The sequence below is a fragment of the Artemia sp. Qi Xiang Cuo genome, chromosome 3 (genome assembly GCF_049724085.1).
Source record: "Artemia sp. Qi Xiang Cuo chromosome 3, ASM4972408v1, whole genome shotgun sequence".
Taxonomy (NCBI): domain Eukaryota; kingdom Metazoa; phylum Arthropoda; class Branchiopoda; order Anostraca; family Artemiidae; genus Artemia; species Artemia sp. Qi Xiang Cuo.
In genome coordinates, this window is record NC_142796.1 from 78,374,875 (window position 1) to 78,395,235 (window position 20,361).

The following is a 20,361-nucleotide window of genomic DNA, read 5'->3' on the forward strand; positions in this document are numbered from 1 at the left end:
GGCCCCAGTTCCAACTCTTGAAACGGCCACTAGAAATCTTTTCGGTATAGGAACGTCCAAAGAAGTTGAAGCAAAATCCACTGCAACTAAGCCATCAATATTTACCACTTTTTCCGTTACGTCTTCTGCTTCAAAAACAGATGCAACAGAGCAACCTCCTTCACTTTTCAGTCTCACCAGTCAGCTTGGCATGACTGAAGCACAGCCCAGTGCAATAAAAAATGAAGCGTCGCCTGCTGCTGTTGGGTTGAAAAAATCTTCATGTTCTTTGGCTGAAACGGATGAACTTAAACCAATAAAAGATAATATTCCGACGGTAGAGACTTCGTTAAAAAAAAAGATGTAATGCCGACTGAAAAATCAGTATTTAAAAGAGAAGTGAAACTAGATGAAGAGAATTTGGCATCAGTTGAGAAAGATACTCAAATTACTAAGGAGATTCCAGAAATTCCACTTGTGGACTTGCAGCCAGATGTAGACCTTGTTTCTGAGTTTCTCAAAGACGCTTCAGAAACTCAACCGTTAGAAGAAAAGCAAGCATTAATTGTACCAACAACGATGGTTTCAGCCACGGCAAATGTTCCGGAAATTCCGGTTACCTTGTCTGTTACAAAGCCTTCAATATTTGCCTCCTTTGCTCCTAGTTCAAGTGCAGCCACTAATTCTACTTTTGCAACTACTGGTGCTTTTGGTGTGCCTATTGTTTCTGAATCTGAAAAATCGGCCTTTGAAGCTGGCCCAAGTAGTGGATTCACGCAAGTGCCTGCAGATGCCGCTCCTCTAACCACTTCTGTATTTGGTCAGCCAACCACAACAGCTGCTGTTGGCCAAGCCACTGCACTTTTCGGTCAGCCAACTCCTTCTGCTCCAGTCTTTGGGCAGCCTCCACCTGGCACAGGAGTGTTTGGACAGCCAACTAGTATTTTTGGACAGCCATCTCCAGCAACGACGCCACTAAATACTTTTGGTAGCTTTGATCAAAAACCACCTACGACAAGTGCAGTCGGAGTATTTGGACAAGGCAAGCCTTTTGGGCAGGTTCAACAACCAGGTTTTGGAAACAAAGCAATTGCTGACACTGTACAATCGCTGTTTGGTAGTACTGCTGCTTCTCAACCACAAACTTCAGCAACGGGCAATGCGTTCACTAATTTTGGCAGAATGCAAACCGGTGCCACTGGCAGCAGTTTTGGGACGGCAGCAGGTATTTCCTAGTTTCTTATACACTTATCTTTTACAACAATAGCAACAAGTACAGTTGTATACGCATATAGTTTCTCTTAAATTTATAAACTCCAACCCTCTAATCACTTAAAATATTAACGTGTGTCTGTGTGCATGTACAGCTCTCTCTCTATCTCTCTCTCTCTCTCTCTCTCTCTCTCTCTCTCTCTCTCTCTCTCTCTCTCTCTCTCTCTCTCTCTCTCTCTCTCTCTCTCGTTTTCTCTCTATATTTCTCTCTTTCTCTCTCTCTCTCTCTCTCTCTCTCTCGCTCTCTCTCTCGCTCTCTCTTCTCCCTTTCTTTCTCGTTGCCAATGCTCCAATAGAACCGATCTTCGGAATGATTTAAAGCTACAAATTAAACTAGAGACATCTTAAGTGATTGTGGTTGAAGGCAATTTAAAAATGCTTACTACCGAAGCTTCGGGGCGTTTCGAGATACTGATCTTTCACAGCTTCCTATAAACTCCTCGTGCAAAGTAAAGACACGGGACATTTACAGAGTTTGGTTATGTTTGAAGTTTTCTTCTTGTTAAGTTTTTTTTGTAGCTATTTTCAATACAGTAACGTAGAACTTTTCATCTATTTTGTGTGCATATGCACAAATGAAGCTACACTATTCAGCTTAATACTGCTGTTTATTTATCTTATTTAGTTCTAACAAAAAACAGTTCTAGTGAAACTAGAGAACTTATGCTCTTGTAATATCTGAAAAGTAGACTGGGTGTCTCTATGAAGAACTTTACAGCTGTGAAACTCCCAAAATCTGCCAAGTAAAGGAAATGGAAGAAGTTTGTCAGTACAATTTCTATGCGTTCTTTAGGAATTGAGCTTTTACTATAGACGAACCCTGCGTTCAGTATACCTTATTGCGGTCGATTACAAATGATACTGACTGCCAATGAAAATCATTCTCTTTGATAGAGAATGGTTTTCACTGGCTGTCACTGACGAAAACCAATTGCAATCGATTACAATTGATACTGACTGCTAATGAAAATCATTCTCTTTTATAGAGAATGGTTTTCACTGGCTGTCACTGACGAAAACCAATTGCAATCGACTACAATTGATACTGACTGCTAATGAAAATCATTCTCTTTGATAGAGAATGGTTTTCACTGGCTGTCACTGACGAAAACCAATTGCAATCGATTACAATAAGATGTATTGAACGTGGGGTAAGACAAGTTTTTTCTGTGACTTAGGGGAGAACGAGGGAGGCGCTTTATATTTTGTTTGAAACGCTTATAATTGGAAAATTGTTCTTTGTCAAATTGTGTTCAGAAAGCGTAAATATGAAATCAAAATAGTGTGTTGGTTTAACTTTGAGACCTCTTCTGTTTAAGGTAAAGCTCGTTTCCTTTGTTTCTGAATTGGCATTGAACAATTTTTAGCGCCCAAAATATTTTTCTGAAAAATCTTAACTCTTTCTAAAGGAGGACGGCGTAAGTCTTAATACAATTTTCGGCTATTTATTGACTGTACTGTAAAAGGTATCAAATTCAATGCAATAAAATATTTATTTCAAATTATAGGTACATTTAATATCTTGAATATTCCAGTTCGTTAGTTTCAGAACACTGAACGTAAAATACTTCGGGTATATTCACCAGAAGTCTGGACTGTTTAAGTCGACCTTGGACGGCATCCATTTTAATACCTAAGGATGGTACGGCAATTTTAAAAAGATTTCTAGAAAAAATTGAATAAAACCGCCCCTTTGATGATTTGACATTGCCATAACAGGGCTAAGAACTAATACCGCAACTGATGTTGCATGGTTGTTCTAGATTGTGCAATTTCGTCAAAGATCAGTGCTCTTTGGAGGAAGAATGTGTTTACCTAGTTATCTCAAAAGACCTTTTCTGTGCATAATTTGGCTCCGGATCTATTCCTGAAAGCTAACTTAACTACTTTCCAAGATGGTGAAAATCCACGAAAAATGTACTAAAACATGTGCTCAAAGACAAGATTCTTCGAAACCAGGGTATTGTGCTAATCATAACGGCACTGTTGGTAGAAAATGATTGAACTTTGTCTTTGCTAGTCCATCCTGCAAAAACGTTTACTGTCTGTGTTGTTCAAGATACTTTATTTTTTCCCTTTTTTCAGTTGTTTCGCGTAGAATATGTACTATTTAATTTTTTTATGAAGTTATTGCCTTTAGTATCTAGAAGATTTAAAACTTGGACTCTTGTCTAGTATATTCTTTGGTGTATCTTTTAGGTCTGGGTGCATTCGGTCTCGGTGGTCAGCCAAGTGAAGCGAATAAGAACCGGAATGTATTTGGCGGTGGTGCTTTCGGAGCAGGAGCGCAACAAACAGCCGGTAATACATTTTGCTTCAATATAATCATTATATATATAGTTTATAGCTCAAGGAGGTTTTATTGCGCCTTTTAATCCCCTTTTATATGTTGAATATAAAAATGCAATCGGAATTTTATTATTACCTGCTGTCTAAGTAATAAATTTTAATCTTTTTGCAAAGCTTAGGTGTTTTGCATTTTCCAGTCTAAATTTACTGCTTGTGAAAACCAATAATTTTGAAAACAGCTGAATTAGAAAATTCTGTTTTTTGAGCCGGATTTTTTATTAGTTTTTCATCCGGAGCCAATTTCATCTTAAAATCTATTACAACAAAGCTCTGGATTGTAGAATGGATCTGCCTGCATTTTGAAATTTGGCCCAAAAGGGATAAGCTCAATTCTTTGGAGGGTAGTCCAGATACGGGTTTTGGAGTTCAGCATGCTGGGACGTTGAAATAGTCGCTCGGTTGAAACCATGGTTGAGAACCTGTTTTGTTACTGACTAAGTCAATATATGCGTGATCAGATTTTTCGTCACGCATATATTCTTATAGATAATCATTTCTTATTGTTTGTTCTATAGTTGATTAAAATGTTTATTCGCTTTAAATTTGACTTGTAAGTAGGTTCAAAATAAAACTAAAAATCAGAATATCAGAATAGTCTTTTTTGTTTTTAGAAAAACAAGTCCCCGTTAAAAATAGTTAAATAATTTGAGAGTTTAATAACTAATTTAGTTTTACTCTTTTAAAAAGGCCTGTTCCTTTCAAACACATGGAAAAATCATTTGGCAAAACAAAACTTGTGAATTAAATCAAAGGAAAGTGCAAATTACAGTCTAGTCTTACGGGAGGTTTGAGGAGGGATGGCAACCTGTGTTGCCACATATACCGCATTTTGCGCTATAATACCGCAATTTAGAGAGAAATGCCGCACTTTTTTCTGATTATACCGCGAAATGACTTTAACCAGACCATCTGTACCGCGAAATAACTTTTATCACTGAATTTATCCTAAGTAATGTCACCGTACGGGAAAAGGGACAAATGTTTCCTCTCTATTTCTAATGACATATGGCTGGATAGGTTACTGCGCAACTCGCGAAAATTCAAACAAGTAATTAATGTGCTTCCAAGAGCAAATATTTTACATATTAATCACTTTTAACACAGTTGAAAATGACAAAATGCATATAGGAATAAATATATCTGAGTCTTCACTCAGGTGGAACAACACATATTCCTTGCTTTGGCTCCCATCTGTTGGCTTTCATTTGAAAACTCGACAAGGCGTATTCTCGAGCTGTCGAGTACTCACATGTTGTGTTAAGACTTAGGTTATTAAAGATCCGTCACATGAGAACATCAAAGCAATTCTAGGTCGTTTTCGCTTCTCTGAAAAGATAAATGACTTCCTCTATTTTCTGATCCCTCTAGTTACGAGCTAATAGTTCCTAGTCATCAGTAATTCCATTAGTACTATATCTCTGGCATATGGAATAAGGCAAATATGGATAAGGAATGGCAGTTGATATCGAATTTAACTCTATCTGAGGGTGTGCATCTTAAAAATTTAAACCATTCTGACACACTGGTGTATTGATTCCGTGTCCCTATACTAAAACCTGCAACTGGAGTAGTAATGTTTGCAAACGTTTCACAATTGATGCAAAATTTTTTCCTTACCAATGTCGAATGTCATTGCTGAGCGCCTTTTTGTTTTTTAGAGGAAGTCAAAACTGACATGCAGTATTTGCTAACTCTTTCGTTGAAATTAAAAGCGGAATGTGGTCTGAACCGTCAGCAAAAAGGTAGGTCAAGCCATGACAAGAAGGGGGGCTAGAACTGAGACTTGTTAAACGTGTACTTCAAGTGGACGGTAAAGCAACCTCAAAGGACAGCACTGCTAGGAATCAAAATATTTTGCAGAGTGCAGCCATTGTAGGTCTTGACAAGTATGACCACGCTGTCTGATACCGATTGACCTTTGTCTGCCTATGCAAGTGATTCCTTTTAACGTTTTAGTATCTTTAATATGATAATTGTCATTAGAATCTAGTCGTGATCAAAGTGACGCTCTTTTCCTAGCCATTTCGTTTTCTATATTTCTCGTTTTTCATACAATGATACGCCTCTGTGTAATTATATATTACTCCTCCAATAAAAGCTGCAAGAGTTACTTTTGGTATAAAAAAAAATGGTTTTAAGGTAACCACAAACCCAGTAAGTGCACATGAAGCTAGATGCAATCTTTTCAAGCCTAGTTCTCATTTCTCCAAATACCTTCAACATTTGATTTCGATCAGTCATTTTAACTAGGGTTTGTCCCGGTGATGGAGTCAAGCTTCGGTAAAGAAGGGGGGGGGGGGTTCAAGGAATAAAGTTTCAAACAATTATGTCTTGGGCAATTGTGTAGACAAGGGTGTCACTACCTTCTTTGCTTTGGGGCGAGGGAAGGAGTAAAAATATGCTGACAAATCATAAACCGAACCATGCTAAGGATTTTTTAAAGGAAGTAAATAATATGCTCTCGAAAAGTTGGGAATTGTAGAAAAGCATCACTACAAATTTATTATTCTTTACATTGATTTTTTGAAATATATTTCAAGGAAGTAAGTTGTGTAAAAACTGCTTCTGTACCGCAAAGCTAAAATTAAAATTAAAAATGGGAAAAATGAGCATCTGGCTCGAGAATGTTTTGCATATTTGCTGAGCCAGTAATAACTTTTCTATCTAGCATTCACGTCTTTTGGAGTGTGTCAAACTGTCTACTTTCTTAAAAAAAAATTTGGCGGAAGACCTGAAGTGTAGACTGGCACATTTGTCTCTTTGTTTCGGTTTTAAGGCCGGTATATCAGAGGATCCAAAAATGGATCCTGCTTCCAATTTTCTAGAGAATGGGTGGTCTGGACGAGCTATTAGTGATGAAGAACGGGTGAGAGTGCCAGAAAATGGTAAAAAGATATGAATTTATCATTGGGGACTATTTTTCCCTTTTTTATATGGAGTGGAAAACTGGGGGATGTCTCTTTTCATTTTATTCTACCTTTCTTGTTCAAAGTCCATAACAAAATCCACCACTTAAAAAAAATAATAAAGAATAATGCTAGAAAAGTAGCTAGGAATTAATTTTAAAAAGTAAGTTTTTTGTTGAAACTAGTGACAACGTATTTGCATTACGGGTATCAAAATATACCATAAATTATACCGTGTTTCGGTAGAAATGATACAGCAAAAACCCCGCTTTTTTCATCGACCGGCATCGCTTTTTGGTATCGGTCAAGTGGTAATACTGGTGGCAACACCGCACTTATCTGTGGCACATTACGGTCGTTTAAAGTTGTCAATTACTTGGCAAAACAAAATCTATGAATTAAACCAAAATAAAGTGTAAATTACAGTTTAATCTTTTGGGAGGTTTTAAGAGGGGTGGTAATACCACACTTATCTTTGGCACTTTATGGTCGTTTAAAACTTATTACCCTAGTACATTGTAATTGTTGTTTATTTTATGTTTGGTACTTTATATAGCCTAATTTAATGTCGTTTTAAGTTTTTAATAAATAATAAAAACAAGCTTTTTAAACTGAAAGTAAGGAGCGACATTAAAACTTAAAACGAACAGGAATTATTCCGTATATGGAAGGGGCTTTCCCCTCCTCAACGCCTCGCTGTTTACGCTAAAGTTTTTATTGTTTTAAAAAATAAAGTTTTGAGACAGAGTCTCAAAAAGTTCAAATTTTGTTCCAATTCTTTAAAAATGACCCCTTAATCACAAAGGCCGTTAATTAGAATAGATAGCTCTTTTGAAAGCACTAAAAAAAACTATAGCGTAAAGAGCGAGGTATTGACTTGGGGGAGAACCCCCTCATATACGTAATAATTTTTGTTCATTTTAAGGTCTAATGGTGCTTCTTACTTTCAGTTGAAAAAACTTGTTTTTTTAAATTTAATTTCTGATCGTATTTTAAATAATGCTTGGAAATCCGGCGCCCCCTTCATAGAAATGTCCCTTACCCCAAAGAAACATCCTCCATTGAAAGATTCTCCCGAGTAACCCCTTCTTTCAGGGGGCCCCCCCCCCCTACCAGAAAAAAATTCTTCCTGAAATTGTCTGTATACTTCCCAATAACCAATACAATATGTAAGCAATGGGCAAAGTTCATAACTTGCAGCCCTTCCCCTGGGACCTTTGGGGGATTAATCCATCGTTAAAGACTTGTTTATTATATTTTCGACTATGCTGAACAAAATGGCTATCTCAAAATTTTGATTGGGTGACTTTGGGAAAAAAATGAGCGTGGGAGGGGGCCTAGTTGTCCTCCATTGTTTTGTCACTTAAAAAGGGCACTAGAACTTTTAATTTCCCTTCCAATGAGTCCTCCTATAATATTTTAGGACCACTTGGTCAATACGATTACCCCTGGGAAAAAGAAAAAAAACAAATAAATAAACACGCACCCGTGATCTTTCTTCTGGCAAAAAATGCAAAATTCCACATTTTTGTAGATAGGAGCTTGAAACCTCTACAGTAGGGTTCTCTGATACACTGAATATGATGGTGTGATTTTCATTAAGTTTCCATAACTTTTAGGGGGTCTTTCCCCCTTTTCTCGAAAATCAGCCAAATTTTCTCAGGCGGGGAACTTTTTATAGGTGAGGTTAAACTTAATAAAACATATATATTTGAAATCAGCATTAAAATCTGATTCTTTTGATGTATCTATTGGTATCAAAATTCCGTTTTTTAGAGTTTCGGTTGCCATTGAGCCGGGTCGCTCCTTACTTACATTTCGTTACCACGAACTGTTTGATTGACTTATTACTTCTCGTAGAAAAACTTTTTTTTTAATTTTAATACAATTATGTTAGAAAATTGTTTAATTAAAAAGCAATTTATATATGACACAGAAACAGATCCTAATAAACAAATTCAATGTAAAGGGAATAAGGCCGTCCTTCGTTGGTTTATCCCACAAATGGATGTTTTTAAAGATACTTCTTGATTTTCCTAGTGGCCAAAGTTTTTGTAGTTAAACAAGTCGTTTTAGAAATGAATCTTTTATAATATCACTTTTCATTCACATTTTGTTCATTTTTTTTCTTTATAAAGATTAATAAAAGAATAAAAGACAAAGGGTAGTAAAGGTTAATAGTTAATATACGAAATAGTGTCTTTGTTTTAGGAATTTTCGGTGGGAGTCCATCTCAGCCATCTGTGTTCGGGGGTGCTATTCAGGCAACCCCTTCTAGACCTGCATTTGGTAGCCCTGCATTCGGCTCAACTAAATTCGGAGGTGCGCCATCTTTTGGAGGATCTCCATCATTTGGTAGTGCAGCTGCATTTGGATCCCCTTCGGCACTTGGTACTTCATCTGGTATACCTTGTTTTTACTTGCATAGCCCTTTTAATTGTTTAGCGCCTTTTTAATTGCTTGCAAATTATATTTTTTCCGACATTTCTTTTGCTGTATGTTCATATTACACTCCCTTTGGGGGGGGGGGGGCAAACATTCATAAAGAAGGGCAAAATTTGTATAACGCTTTAAAAGTATGACACCTTGGAAAAAATCTGAACATTTTTCTCCTCCTTTCCCCAAACACAGGAAAACACGTGTAGCAGTGTTTATCTGTTGCAGGGAAGGGGCTTATGCCCCCTGTCTAATCACCCCCTTCTAGATCTTGAAAATCAAATCCCCCTCCCGAAATTCTCGTGAATTGACTCCTCTGGTAGTAAGCAGTTGTTTGGATTCGGAAATCGAACATCCACATAGCCCTCATAGCAAAATATTCAAAACAAATTCCGGATTAAACAGAAAAGATCAGATATTGATGGATCGAAATTATTTTTTATTGTCAAAATTAGATTTTAAAAGTGAATCATTAATCATTAACAAATATGAGATTTTTAATTACTCCTTTTTATTAGTTTATGATTCTGTTGAATATCAGATTGTTGATAACCAGGTTATAAATGACGATGTAGGCTATGATACTTCACATTTTAGTTGACTTTCGAAAAACTAGAGGTGAAGATCTGTAATAACACCAGCACATCTCTTGTTATATATATATATATGTATATATATATATATATATATATATATATATATATATATATATATATATATATATATATATATATATATATACATTTGTTGTATTTTCATTCTTGCAATCATCTTAAAGTACCAAGGACATTAATTTAAAAAACATTTTTTTGCCCCCTGGACCCATAAAAAACCACGATTTTCTTTTGGGCGTTTCAAAAATGTGAAGTTTTAAAAGGAGTACGAAATTTTTTTTTCTGTTGCCACGTTGAATTGTGACAATAAATAAGCAAACTAGTTAGTCAAATTTGACAATGGTTTTTGTGTGTAAAATTCAAACAATAACAATGCGCTGATTCCCTTAACATCAACACGCCTTCAAAGGAAAGCTTTACTTTCTTAACGTATTTGGTGTCAATTATCTTTTGCTGATTGTTTACTCACGTTTCTTTTTTTTATTTTTTATTTACGATTGTTTGGTTTCAGTTCGCAATTATCAAAAACTCTCTATAACTATATATGAAGGTCTTTTTCATTAAAAATTAAAATTCTCGTTTTTTCTAAAAAAAAATTTCAGATGTGTATGGCAGTGTAAGTTTCCACGTTACCAATTAAAACTGTCAGATTTCATTTCATTGTCCTTGTTACTTCAACTAAAAATCTTTATCCGCTAATAATAAACGTTGACCTGTTTTCACTTTTTAAACGCTAAAAGAGATTTTAAAAGCTGACGATCCTCTATCTGTTGTGACAGTATTCTGACAGTTTTTCATCTGCTTTCTTGACAGTGCTCTAGGTCAGTATCTGAGAATTGCTGAATTTATTTCATTAGTATGGCTAGTTTAAGAGGCCCTGAATGCTGAATTAAAAATTGCAGCAGCTGTATGGTAAAGGCAATGACGCAAGTGCGTGTGGTATCATGCTTCTGATACTATTCTGAGGCATCATAGACTTCGTTTTCGTTGAATGTCTATCCCCCTATCATTAATATTGAGATTTAGACATTTAAGTAGAAATTCTAGTCAACATTCTAGCTATTTTTCCGTAGTAGTAAAACCTCATTAAGAATGGATATTCAAATAGAAAGAAAGGTCGAAGATCTAATTATTTAAATTTCCAGGTATTTTCAGGAGTTGGCCAAAGCCGAGCCTCTAAACAGGTTAGAGTCAGTTCATCGGTTTGTCAGCCCAAGCCGGCTTGACATTGATAAGGCTATGGCTGAATTGATATATTTGTTACCGTGAATGAGCGAAATCTGGTTAATGTCGACATACACCGGTGAATGTCCAAAATTCCTCTTTGTCTGCTTGGATTCAGTTAGCTTTGCGAGTCAGCTTTTTCAGTCTTATGCAAGCTATGAATGTAAAAGTTAAAGTTAGGTTAGGTTGGATTATGTTAGTTTTGCTTAGGCTAAGTTTAGTTATAAATATCAGAAATTGGTTTAAAACCTAAGCTAACATAACCAAACTTAATCTAACCCTTTCCGTGATCATCAAACCTTGCATTAATTTGAAAAAGTTGACAGGCAACGTTTACTAAATCCAAGGAGAAAAAAGTTATTTCGCACATTCACCGGTAAATGTTGACATGAATGTCGACATTCGTATATATATATATATATATATATATATATATATATATATATATATATATATATATATATATATATATATATATATATATATATATATATATATATATATATATATATATATATATATATATATATATATATATATATATATATATATATATGTATGTATATATATATATATATATATGTATATATATATATATATATATATATATATATATATATATATATATATATATCTCTTAGAGCATCCAAGGGTATCAACAATCATTTCTGCAATGCAAAATCGACCTACATCTATCATATACGCCATTCATATTTCAAATCTTCAATCATTATAATGTGAAAACCCTTCTGTTTTTTCTGTGACTATTGTATCAGTTTCTGAAAGTACTTTAACAAAATGAAAAGTGTTTCTATGAAACTATTGTAGCTGTGCTCAAACAAAATTTCAGGCTCTGTTTTTGCAAATGGTGCATCTACTGGCACTGGCAACGTGTTTGAAGCTTTTGCTGCGAAGAACACTCCTACATTTGGCTCCATCGCTACCAGTACCACAGAGGGGTCTCAATTTGGAGTGAGTCGCCAGCAACCCTCTACTTTTGGACAAGCTCCTGCCTTTGGGTGAGTCTCTTAGTATCTAGTCTTTCAAATAGGCTGAACCCTATTTCAATCGACCAAACGAGGCGTTGGGAAATCGGAAACTTGAAGAAGCATTAAAAAGGTAAAAAGGTGTGATGTATTTGAGCCCAGCCTCAGACGAGTAAGCACAAGTCGATGAAGACAAAATCCAGTTTGAAACAAGGCAAGAAATAGTAATTTAACCACTTTTTTCAAGGATAAACAAAGAGTACCGGCGAGCTTTGCTCGATGAAGTGAATTTTGGTGAAGTGAACTACGGTGCCCGGTTTTCCCCTCTGTGGAAATGCGTATCCCCATATTCTGATTCCCACAAGGAAAAAAAAATTATTTAATTTTTCTACATTTAGTTAAAACAAGGACACAAAGGGGAAGGTATCTTCGGTAATGATTGCTTACTCTCTTCTTTGCCTGGTTTATCAATAAAAAAAAAAAGACTGACTTATTAATTAGGAACCGTTTTAAGTTTGAATCATTATAGGACTTCATTTCTGCTCGTGGTCGTCCAGGCTGACTGAAGTTATTGAGTCTACGAAGCCAGTGCCAAATATATACCAAGCCAAAAATTCTTCAGGATATTTGTCATGTAGAATCCAAGCAAAGGTTTTTCTTAATATGAAACAAATTGAACTTAAGTCAAAAGAGTGAGGGCTTGACGGGGAAGGGGGTTACCTGAAATTTAAGGAAACAACATTTTATTTGGAATTTGGTGGATTTTTTGTTTTTAGTAAAAATTATTTCTTTGCTTTTTTTATTAAAGAATAGACCTCTCAGTTTAGACACTTGCACTTAAAAGCTTGCCATATTGATTCTGAGATTATTTTTTTAAGTTCTTGTCAAACTTCAGCTTGAATAGCGGCAATTTAAGGAGTGGGGGACCGCTCTCTCATATACAGCATGATTAATGTTTGGTTTAAATTTTAGTGTCATTTTTTATTTTCATTTACAAAAAAATAGGCTTGTCATAAATGTATCTTTTAAAAATACAAGTTTATATACAAAATGGGAATAAGTGAGGAAACTCATTATAAATTACACTGCCCTCTTGACTTACAGCCTGATTCAAATTTTTTACCATAAAGTAACTTGATGTTCAGATAGCCTAAGGGCGCAGTAACTCCTGCAGTCACTCACAAATTTGCGGCATACCCACCTCTTTTCCAAAAAGATGTTACCAAAGAGAGGTGGACGTCAATAAAGCCGTTGACGGGGAGTAGAAAGGGCCTCGTGATCTTGTCATGTCATTGCATTCTTGGATTCTATCACCTTCCACGACCCTTTGCTCAAGTTCAGCTGCTCCGGTATTGCTGCGTTAAACACATATTTGCTGGATTTTGTCTCTTTACTTGTTCCTCTTTAGACAAAAGCTTGTCTGACCTTCCTTTTCCTTGTGCTGAAAATGAATTTTGTAGGGTTTTCTGTCCGGGCATTTGCTTTTCTATTGTGCATGTTTCTAACAAAAATAGAAATGACCTCTTATCGAGTGCATCCTAGTATTTTTGTACGTTGCTCCTTCTTGTTCGGGCCTTGTGTCGTCCCTCTTTAGTAGTGCCCCAGGAAGTGCCACCTCTCTTTAATATGGTCAGGTTATCTAGAGTCTGTTCTAGACAAATTCGATTGAGGTTCGTTTTGTTCATGCATCTCGCGTTTTCAGGCATTAACTCTTTCTTTTAAGCAATGTTCTGACTTGTTCTTTGTCGTGTCGTCACCAGGCGATTTGAAATTTAAAGTTTCTACCAAAACATCAACCAGAAAATAGAATTGCTGACTGTGAGGAAAATAATCATCGAAAGCACAAGAAAAACAAAAGTAAAAAAAGATTGACTGGATTTCTGAAGAAGCTGAAATTCAGCAATCCGTTATTTTTTCAATGAATGAATTGTTTTGCTATGGGGAATGGGATTGAAAGAAGGCATCCTCAATGTTTTCAGTACACGTCCCAAATTTCACTCATCTTTACTTCACGCCAAATATCAACAGCCTCTATAAACTATTCCTTCCATCATTTAGGAATAACTGCTTACATTCTTACTTGGTCAAAGAAAACCCAGATGAAAATTAAATTAAAGGTAATTTATTAAAGTCGGATAGAGTAAAGTTCAATTCACCCAATGCGGTTAACCTCTGTCCAAGTTTTAGTTCAATTCATGCTAACGAACCGGATCCAGGAAGGTGAAAGACATTCGCTTCGGTTTTTCTTTGAAAAAAAATAATATTATTAAACAATATGTAGTTCTTTTATTTTACCTATAAATTATTGTTTTTAATTGTTTTAGTTTAGTATTACTACTGATGACGGTCCGTGCATATGTGACCGAAACATCTAGTATATTTTGTGAATTTATCACTGTCTATTAAAAGGAGTTTATCCCTATTTTAACTTTTATTTGTTGTCATGGAAAGGCAGTGTGGTCTTCGAAATTATCCACAACCCTTTTAGCCTTTTGGACAATACCTATTGTGGTGTTCATTAAATAATAGTTAGGTACATAAGCGCCAATTTCCATAAGGTTTGTGCATTGTATGGTAAAAGCAGGAAAATTGGCACACATATGTAGAAAAACATGGAGAATCTGACAGGGGACAGAATCACATTTTCTGAGCGCGTTTTTCCGCGTTTCATTGCGTTTTTCCGCACGCAAAATCGTGTATTTTTGAAATTGGAGGATTTGGACGTTTGAAGGGTCGTGACTGAGTGATTAGGGTCTGCTGATTCTGAGAATGTGCGCACATTTGAAATCTGATCAGTCGTTTCCAAGTTATCGTAATTTTCATCATCGTGGGTCATACTCTTTTCTGTATAATATGGAAGTAGATGTGCTTAGGGTATCTTTTATGGCTAAATCGAGTATGCTGAGTCTGAAAATTTGCTTCATTTTAATATCCAACCATCCGTTACTGAGTTATTATCACTTTTATCATCGCCGGGTGTATATGTGTCTTTCATACTTCTACATAACAAACTCTGGTTCACCTTAATGTACAAGTGACGACTGTAGTCTGAATGAATGGACCATTTGCGGGTTTAAAAACGCGACTCGAAAGACCTCATATCGCTAACAGGTTTAACAAAGAAAAGAAGAAAATTCACGTGGCACGTACTTTCTAAAGAGAAAGCATATGAGAAGAAAACAAGTAACCTACAATTTACCTTTAATAAGTGCTGTTTTCTTTTATAAATGTCTTCATATCATGTTGTCCATTCTTTATTCCCACCGCCTGGCAGAAGATACGGCGATACAGAATCTGAAGCGACTTGAAGACTTGGGAATTGCAGGGCACAAAAAATTTATTCAAGAGCGTATAGTTTCCCACAAGAAAGCAATTAGCGACACGTTACTGAGACAGAACATAGTCCTGTTCGTTACGCCAAAAAAAAAAAAAAAACTACCTCCGAGTCTCAGCTGCAGGTAAAGTACATGCAGTCAAACTGCATCCTCTTCAGCCGTTTGTACATTGGCTGCAAGGGTAGAGGGGCAGACCTGACCGACTTTTTCATGCACGAGAACCAGCCTATTTCACCTTCCCTGTCCCAGTACGGCTAGCTACGGTTTGGAAAAAAATCTGACATAGTTGACTGTTTGACGGCAGAGCTTGAAGAGCCACTGCCCAGCAGTCTCCCAATCGTCGATTTAATCGTACTATAAGGGTCTGTTCTAGTACACCTCATCGTTCCTAAGCCTGGAATTAGTTTCGGTGAATACGCTCGCTCAAACTTTGCTACCTACATTAGAAAGCAACAGTCCCAAACCGACGCCCAAAGGATTGATCTCGTCTTTGGCATCTACACTGACGACAGCCTAAAAAAACGGAGCGCAGGAACACAAAGGAACTTTGTCTAATGCCGTAAAAAACACAGACTGAACTCCCGTTCCTCGGATGAACTGGCGTGAATTTTTTAAATCAACTGAGAACAAGAGTCGACTCTTCCATTTTTTGGCGACTATGGTAGTCCAGGAATTGCAAGACATCTTTGTAGTGGATACTCTTGGAGACACATTTATTTTAACGCGCGATATCACTTTTCGCGATGGCCTCACACTTACCAACCACGAAGAAGGTGACGCCCGTGCGCTGCTCCATGCCTTCCATCAGGATCAGTGTGACTATAACTTCATAGCCATCAGAACTGTGGATTCGGATGTAGTTGTGATTGCAACAGCTTTGTTCCAGCAGCTTCAAATGGAAAACCTGAATGTCATCTATGGTCTTGGAGCAAAGACGAAAATACTGCCCATTCACGATATTACTTGTCGTCTAAGACCTGACAGGTCTCGTAGCCTTCTCTTTTTGCATGCCTTCTCTGGATGAGATACAACTTTTTCTTTTGGTTTTCATGGAAAGCATGGTGTTTGGAAGACCTGGAAAGCTGTGGAATCCATTCTTCCGACTTTCGTTACTCTGAGCTATCAGGAGCCCCGCTCCTAGATTGTCACTTTACAGAGATCCAGCGATTCGTCATCGTTCTTTACGAAAAATCAACCAGTTTGTCTGAAGGGAGCAGTCTGCGGAAGGAGCTTCTCAGCTGAAAAACAATTGGAATGAAAAAACTTTCCCTAGCAGCGGCTGCTCTTGAGCAGCATACCAAACGCGCTTAATTGCAGGCCCAGATATTGGCATCATCCTGTTGTCTGGAACTTTTCCCACTGGATCCGGATTTATACGGCTAGGTGAAGCAAGACGAAAGCTGGGAGCCTTTCTGGATTAATCTTCCTGAGGCAGCGACAATTTGCAAAGAACTGCTCAAATGTGGCTGTAAAACAAAGTGCAAATACAGGTGCAAATGTGCAAAAGCTCCTCTTAAGTGCACAGATCTCTGTTCGTGCAAAGGTTGTGATAATCAGTACAATCAGTAGTGAACTTTTTGTAGCTTTATTTGTCAGAAGCCGATTTCAACCTCTATCCTGTACGTGAGAACCTCATTTTCTTTTTTAGCAATCTTTGTGATGAAATAAGTCGAAATCGGATATTCCATTCCTATGGTCCATGTGATTGTTTAACTATTTTGAAATACCTGAAATAGTTTAGTATTCTACATTTTTTCATCATAATAGTATGATTCTTACCTCCGAAGTTCCTTAAGTCAAGCTGTTTGAGTTGAATAAATGATTTTTTATTTATTTATTTTTTTTTTTTTTTACTGAAAGCTTATTGAGGAGGTCTGAAAGGGTAGTCCGTCAGAACCTCATTTTCTTTTTTAGCCACCTTTATGATGAAACAAGTTGAAATCGACTGTTTCATTCTTATGGTCCATGTGATTCTTTAACTATTTTGAAATACCTGAAGTAATTTAGTATTCTACATTTTGTCATCATAATAGTATGCTTCTTGCGTCCACAGTTCCTTAAGTCAAGCTGTTTGAGTTGAATAAATGATTTTTTTTTTCTGAAAGCTTATTGAGAAAAGGGTAATTAATTACTTACAGTCAAAAACGTATGATCTCCTTCGGAATGTTATGGGGAGGTATGAGTTCTTGTTAGAGTATGGCATGGAAACAATGGTTATGAAACTGGTAAATCCTGAACCAAGAATCCGATTGCAAAAATAACCACATTTTTGGAATCGAGAGACTCGAATTAGTTAGGAAAGAGATCTTAAACTCGGTCATTGCTGATTCTTAAAATTCGCGTTTTTTTTTCGTCGCGTGGAAAAACACAAAGTAGCGCGGAACTGCAGAGACAAATTTGAATTTTCGACTTAGTCGATTCTTCACGTTTTCCGTAACATGTTCACCTCTTTCTATGCGATTACGATGAAAAATACAAAGTCAGAAAGCGGAAATTACTCAGAAGTGCATGGAGCATAGAGATGAAAATGATGATAACTCAATAACCAGGAGTTGGATGAAACAAGTAAGCTCATTTTTGGGATTAGGAGAGACTAATTAGTCGGAAACGGCCCTCTGATCGGAAAAATTTCCCACTCTTAAAGTCAGCTATTTTTTCCTGCGCAGAAAATCGCAAAACGGTTTTTCATAAAACGCCATAATCGCGTAGGAAAATGTGGTTCTGACCCCAGTCAGATTTTCCATATTTTTCTGCATATGTCTGCCAAATTTCATGCTTTTACCATAAAATAAACAAACCTAACTTATGTACCTAACTAAGCAGTAGTTGTAAACACGGGACGAAATATTAGGCTAAGTACCTCTCGTTTTTTGAGTTGGGGCCTAGTAGTTGAAACAGGGTCCAAGAAGTATCCCTGGCTTATATATCTTTAAGAGTTTCGTTTTTCTTCTGATGTGTTGAGTTTTTGGTGATTATTTTCCTGGCTGTCAGCTTTGATTCATGCTTTAGGAGAGACTTTATATTTCAAATACCCCGTTGAGGTCAGGACAATAGACCAGTCAAAATATTGCATAAAAGTAGAACTGATGCTTGAATATCCATAGCTGCTGGTGAACTTCAAAATCTTCTTATATGGCCAACAATTAGAATGGCTAAAAATTTATGTTGTATCCGATAAAAAATAGGAGGGGGGGGGGGGTCTCTCTTATCTGCTTTTTGGATTCTAGTGGCACCTATCTCATAAGGTAAATGTAAACGTGTCACGGTATTTTGTGTCATATAGTTTTAATTGTTAGTTAATTTTCGGTCTTTTCGCTATATTCGCTTCTTTCTTCGTCTTACGGTAAATTTTATCTTATATTGATATTATTTTTGGCTTTTCTGAAAAATATGTGTTTTGTAAGTCCAGGTTGACGATCCTGTGAATTATGTGATTATGTGACAAGCCTCCAGCCATAAGTTGCACCAAAACGACAATATACTTTTTATCATCAGATTTAGTAGTTTCTTATAGAATGATCTAAATTTGATTAAAAAGATAGGAAAATTTCTCTAGCTTAGCTTGTTTTTCGTCTATTTTCAACGTATTTTTCTAAAAAAAAAAAACAATGCAAATTTCTAAAATACAAACCAGTAGATGAAAAAAGCCGAATCTCAGCTTTTGAGTGATAGTATTCGTTCGAGTTATGTATTCGTCTTACGCAAAAGCATTAACATTGAACATGGGGCATAAATCTTACTGCCCGTTGAAATACCCCAATTTAGCCAATTTACTAGCCTCCATTGTAGAAAGGGGTAAGGGTCTATTAAGATGTCTTTAGCCTTGTTTCTTTAATTTCACTTGTTTTTTCTTCCAGAGGAGGCAGCTCATTTTCTTCATGGCGATAATTTGAAAAAAAAACTAGTGGTTTTCGAAGAGATGTTCTTTGTGATTTTTATTTTGAATATTGATTTTTGAATACATCAATTGAATATTAGTCGATTCTCTTCAGCTTGAAGATATTTGTTGGAAACTGCTCTAGTAAGCTAAGTTCAATCCTAAATATTACTTCTGTCGTTTAGTAAATCGTCTGTCTAGAATAAAAAAGAAAGAAAAGAAAATAATATTTACCTACTTATTCCTATTGTGCATACCATAGATGGGAAAATAATTTTTTTCTGAAATAGGTATTTTCAAGACAGTGAAAAGAAAAACGCACGAACAAACGGAGTTCAGAAATATTATATTACCTTTGTTTGTTTAATACATCGGCCATCTAAAATCAAAACATTATCTACATGTCTGTAATGTTAATTGATATATTTATTTCTAACCCGCACTTGAGTCATGTAAAGATAGAGCAACAATAAGAAAAAAATGCATAAACAACAAAAAAATCGATTAAGACACTGTTAAATGGTTAAACGTGCATAAAGCTGGGCCTGGAAGTTTTTCTATTCCGTATATTTAAATTTGAAATCATGGCGGAAACTCCTAAATTGCTATTAAGGAACCGGTTTTTGTTCAAGTTGCCCGTCTATATGCTATATCGATGTATGGTTAAAAAAAAATGCTTTCTTTAAAGGGAGTTTTCTGGATAGTAAAAAACATTATCAGATTCAGAAAGCGGCTTTTCAGGTTATTTATTCTGTGGCTAGTAGCAGCGTAATCTAAAGAAAATAAATCTGGAGTATTAGGCACAACCTTAACTTTGGTTAGAAAAAGTATGAGACTTAAGTTTTCCCCTGTTTTTGCTGTAGATGACCATCGGCTACGGAGTGTTTTATTATCCTAAAAATGCTAAATATCGAAAATGAAAACTAAGTACGGGACGGCAATTATGTTTAACGCAAGTTATTTCTGTCTTATGTTAACAAATAAGAAAAACTTTTGAAAAAACAAGTTTTTACAAAAGCAGGGAATTAGAAAGGAATCAAATCGAAACTTCTGAGACCGTCTCCAGACTGTGAAAAAAAGAAATCTAGAGGTAATTCCAGAATTTCCAGTTCGTTATCTTTTTAATTGGTTAGCGTTGTCAATGTTGTTTTTTCCAAAAAAAAATCTATATTTAGACACTTGTTGTTGTCGGGGAAGGATAAGATGACTTTTAGGGGGGGGGGGTAAAATTAAAATGAAAATATCTTAAAATGTTACGTAATTCGACCCTAATTGAGAAGAAAGCTGACTTTGCTCAAAAGTGTTTTTGAGAAAAGCTCCTATTAGACCCATTCAAACCTTATAAGAACTTAAGGGGCAATGTAGACTGGGCTAAATAGCAAG

General features: G+C 36.1%; 1 protein-coding gene across 3 annotated transcripts; it reads left to right on the forward strand.

Annotated features, from left to right (window-relative positions):
* Positions 1 to 212: 212 nt before the first annotated feature.
* Positions 213 to 19,078, forward strand: LOC148954571 (uncharacterized). 3 transcript variants are annotated; one of them, XM_089086606.1, is made up of 5 exons: positions 213 to 1,204; positions 3,451 to 3,552; positions 8,718 to 8,909; positions 11,631 to 11,799; positions 18,959 to 19,078. In XM_089086606.1, exons 1-5 carry the CDS (start codon positions 346 to 348, stop codon positions 18,987 to 18,989), a joined length of 1,353 nt encoding a protein of 450 aa, XP_088942732.1. In that variant the 5' UTR covers positions 213 to 345; the 3' UTR covers positions 18,990 to 19,078. The 3 variants fall into 3 exon arrangements, with proteins under 3 accessions (XP_088942732.1, XP_088942733.1, XP_088942734.1); XM_089086607.1 differs by having other exon boundaries at positions 8,718 to 8,897; XM_089086608.1 differs by lacking the exon at positions 8,718 to 8,909.
* Positions 19,079 to 20,361: the final 1,283 nt, after the last annotated feature.

Coding starts and splice junctions, on each gene's coding strand:
- LOC148954571 (XM_089086606.1), top strand. CDS start 346: ATGCCGACTGAAAAATCAGTATTTAAAAGAGAAGTGAAACTAGATGAA. Junction 8,910..11,630: donor GGCACTTGGTACTTCATCTG/GTATACCTTGTT, acceptor ACAAAATTTCAG/GCTCTGTTTTTGCAAATGGT. Junction 11,800..18,958: donor GGACAAGCTCCTGCCTTTGG/GTGAGTCTCTTA, acceptor TTTTTCTTCCAG/AGGAGGCAGCTCATTTTCTT.